At 37.7% G+C, this 3,861-nt stretch overlaps 1 protein-coding gene across 1 annotated transcript; it reads left to right on the plus strand.

Moving 5' to 3' along the window:
• The first annotated feature begins 1,363 nt into the window (after positions 1-1,363).
• Positions 1,364-3,538, plus strand: LOC120114721 (protein SHI RELATED SEQUENCE 5-like). Its single transcript, XM_039135529.1, has 2 exons — positions 1,364-2,544; positions 2,992-3,538. The coding sequence occupies exons 1-2, from the start codon at positions 1,986-1,988 to the stop codon at positions 3,357-3,359; spliced, it is 927 nt and encodes a 308-aa protein (XP_038991460.1). The 5' UTR covers positions 1,364-1,985; the 3' UTR covers positions 3,360-3,538.
• The last annotated feature ends 323 nt before the right edge of the window (positions 3,539-3,861 follow it).

Consider the following 3,861-nt stretch of genomic DNA (forward strand, 5'->3'; position numbering starts at 1 on the left):
TATCATTGCCTTATTTACATTAATGGATAGACTACCAACTAGGGATCGATTGTTGTGTTGGGGTTGGAATCGAGGGAAGTTGTTGCTTCTGTGTTGAGGGTTGGAATCGAGGGACCACATATTTTTTTGGTGTGCCTACTACGAGGAAGTGTGGAGGTGATTTTTGAAATTATGTCAGATTTCGAGAGAGGTCGCTACCTCGAGGGATGAGGTTGTTGGGCGATTGCAAAACTCAAGGGTAAACCGTTTATTTTAATTCTTCTGAGAATTTCTTGAAGTGCTTATATTTTCATGTGTGGAATGAGAGAATGGGGGAGCTTAGAGGAATGCAATTGAATTGATCGGGGTGATTAAGGAGGAGGTCCAATTGCGTTTATCAACCGTCGCTATTCGCTCGGGAGAAATGACAGACTGTGTATAGCATGAGGCATTGCTAGATAGTTTCTAGTTGGTTAGTTTGTCATGTTTGCTTTTATTTTGCTATTGGTTGGATAATTTGGTTGTGCCTTTAGGGGTTCTTTACTGTTAGTGGTAGCAGACTTTGCTTCGTTTCGGGTAATGAATTTTTAGCAATTATCAAAAAAAATAGTTTACAACCAAAAAGTTATACAATTTGTAATAATTTAAGTTATAACTAGAAATATTATGAAGAAAATAATATTTTCAGTTTTCAACCTAAAATGTTACTCTATACAAAATAAAAATTTATGATTTTTGATAAGATTTTAGGTTGAGACTGTATATATAGTTTTTTAATCGCATATTAACCAGTTTTGTTTTAGACTTTTCTCATCAAATGCGTTGATTTAATTCCTTCAAACGGAATCATAATTCTTTTAAAAAATTGTAAAAAAAAAATAAAAATGTGATTTTCGGTTCAGACGATAAAATGATTACCTAAAGAATTTTAAGAAGATGAGCCATCGACAGAAATAAAATACCTGTACGGGGCAAGAAAAAATAGTGTAGACACGAATAATTTTATGTAGAATTATTTAAATTTAATATAAATATTATATTTTCATTTAAAAAATATTTCAGTAAAACAAATAAATTTAAAGGGTTGTTGTATTTTTTCTTGTCCACATATTTTAGTTTAGAATTAGCATGTTTGTAATAATAGAAGATTAAAGAAAATAAAGGGTGGGGGGGGGGAAATCAATCTAACTATAAGGACGGTCAGAAAAAAAAAAGTTATAGCGGATTTTCCGGTGCAAAGGACGAATAAGGAAAAGCTGATGCTGTGCCACTTGGTAAGAATAGGGAACGTACGATGTACATGCAACGGCAGAGATTGAAACCATTAGTTGAATAGATTCATTGAAACTTGAAGAGAACTGTATAAACTGTAGAGAAATTCCCAGACATTTTCTTGCATCTTCGTCTTTTCTTTTTCCACTTTGCATTACTAAACAAAAACCGGAGATTTATATAGCGAGTTGTTGTTTTTATTAGAATTTAAAACGGAGATGGAAGAACCAGCAAGTTTTTGTCATAAGTGATGAGAGAGCGAGGTTCAGAGCAGTTCTCGTGGCGGCGCTGCAGGGGCTCTAATTTCGTGCATTATTGCTGGAAATTGAAGTGGGAGATAAAGTAGAAACCATAGTTTTTTCTTTCTAAATTTTTATTTTTTTACCCTAAAAGTTTTCTAACCTCAAAAAATGGAAGGGAAAAAACCCAGAAATCATAAAAGAAATTGAAACAGGCTCTTTGTATTGAATTGTAGTCATTGAGGGTGAGGGGTAGATATATAGCAGAAATAGCAAAGATCGGGTCAACCTCCCCCCCCCCAGACACACCTGATCTACAGACATTTCACAGACTAGCTTTAAAAATTGAACAGAAAAAGCTTCCACAGGAAAATCCAACCAGCTCACCACACTGGTGATCTAGCGGTGAAGGGTGTGAGGGGGCACTAAATAGGATCTTTCTGCTATGGACTTTGGGTCAAATTTTAGATTGGTTTCAGCTTCTGGGTGCAACAAATGGCTGGCTTCTTCTATCTAGGTGGACGAGAAGGAGTGAACAAACATCAAGGAGAAGATAAAGAGGAGAACCTGTATCTTTACAGAAACGAGGAGATCAACAGCAAAGGGTTTGAGATATGGCCTCAGTATTATTACCAACAGCAAACCGTCAACAACTACTCGTTTGGAGCGGGTCCTAGTCGAAGAGCCACTGGCTTTAATCTTTCCGATGAGTCTCCTTCGAGATCAGCAGGGTTTACGGTTACGAGGCCAGGAGGTATGAACTGCCAAGACTGTGGAAACCAAGCTAAGAAAGATTGTCCACATTCGAGATGCAGGACTTGTTGCAAAAGCCGTAGTTTTCAGTGCCGAACACACGTTAAGAGTACTTGGGTTCCTGCTGCAAAAAGGCGAGAGAGACAACAACAACTTGCAGCTTTGCAACAAACACAGCAGCAGCAGCAAAATCAACAGCAACAACACCAACTTCAGTTTCGAGGAGAGAATCCTAAAAGGCAGAGAGACAATCATGGTTCTTACTCTCTTGCCTGCACTCGTTTATCCCCCACCACATCAGGTAAACTTGTACTGGTTTACAATATACATAGATAAAATCAAAAACAAAGAAAAAGATCAATGCAAGATTTTTGGATTCTTTGAAATCGGGTAAATGTCTAGGATAGTGAATTTTCAAAAACCTCGTATGCAAACATGGCTAGAGAAAGTTTAATTTGGTTAGAGTCCAAAAAATTCCAGTAGCTGCTTGGAATACTAGTGAGTGTCCCAACAAGACTGTATCATTTGCGTGTGAGCAAGTCCACCTTCATTGTCACCCAACCAACTGCCTTTCCTTTTCTTCATTTTCCCCATTAATTCCTCCACAATTTCTGAAACTGACCATAATGTCCCGGAAAAAACCGGGAGAGAATTTAAAGAAATATTATTTATTTTCTCTTCATTTTATATAGTTTGAACTACCCATTTATTGTTATTATTTTTCATCTCGTCTGACTTCGAAAATTAGGGTTGGAAGTGGGGCAATTCCCTCCCGAAGTGAGTTCTGCAGCAGTCTTCCGTTGTGTAAAAGTAAGCCCTATGGACGATGTAGAGGGGGAGTTAGCTTATCAAACGGCTGTGAATATAGCAGGGCATGTATTCAAGGGAATTCTCTACGATAGAGGCCCTGAGGGTCGTTATACAAGTTTTGGCGAAAGCTCTAAATCACTCAACCTCATCACAGATGCGTCCACCACCGCAGCAGCTGCTACAACGACAATAATCACTTCTACGACAGGCGATCCAGCAACAAGTCTGCTTGACCCTTCTCTTTATTCACCTCCACCTAATGCTTTCGTTGCTGGTACGCAATTCTTCCCACCTCCAAGGTCTTGATTCCACAGTTCACAATGACCTCTGTACGAGCGGATCCCTTCATTTTAGCAAAAAAACAAAAAAAAAACCATTGTCTTTTGTTGTCCTTTTATTATTTAGTTTGTCAAATGTCATTTAACACCACCGAAGAACAAAACATTTGGATGAGAATAGAAACTTTTGAAGGTGCTTATGATATTGGGGACGTTGGATATTGTTTTGGAATTTCATTTCAGATTTTGTTCGGGTCGCTTATTAGTTCTTTGTTTTTGGGTTTGGGTGTAGTTAATGTAGCATGTGGATGCGTTTTTTTTTTTGGTGTGCATGATTATTATTATTATTTTTGTTTCTTTGTAGTTTTTCTTTATCCCCTTTTTCAGTATATTTTTCCCTTCTTTTTGTGGGTTTGATTGATCTTGAATTTGCTTTCGAGTTGGTGTTGAACTCGAAGCTGCTTTTACCCATTTATCCGTCTACATGCCGGATGGTAATGGTACATCAAGGTTTCGTGTTCGGCTAAGCA

This window comes from Hibiscus syriacus, unplaced genomic scaffold (assembly GCF_006381635.1).
Source record: "Hibiscus syriacus cultivar Baekdansim isolate YM2019G1 unplaced genomic scaffold, ASM638163v2 tig00110239_pilon, whole genome shotgun sequence".
Taxonomy (NCBI): Eukaryota; Viridiplantae; Streptophyta; class Magnoliopsida; order Malvales; family Malvaceae; genus Hibiscus; species Hibiscus syriacus.

What these genes read in the sequence shown, in the direction of transcription:
- LOC120114721 (XM_039135529.1), top strand. Translation starts at nt 1,986, where the DNA reads ATGGCTGGCTTCTTCTATCTAGGTGGACGAGAAGGAGTGAACAAACAT. An exon ending in TTTATCCCCCACCACATCAG is followed by an intron (nt 2,545 to 2,991) that starts GTAAACTTGTAC and finishes TTCGAAAATTAG; the next exon opens with GGTTGGAAGTGGGGCAATTC.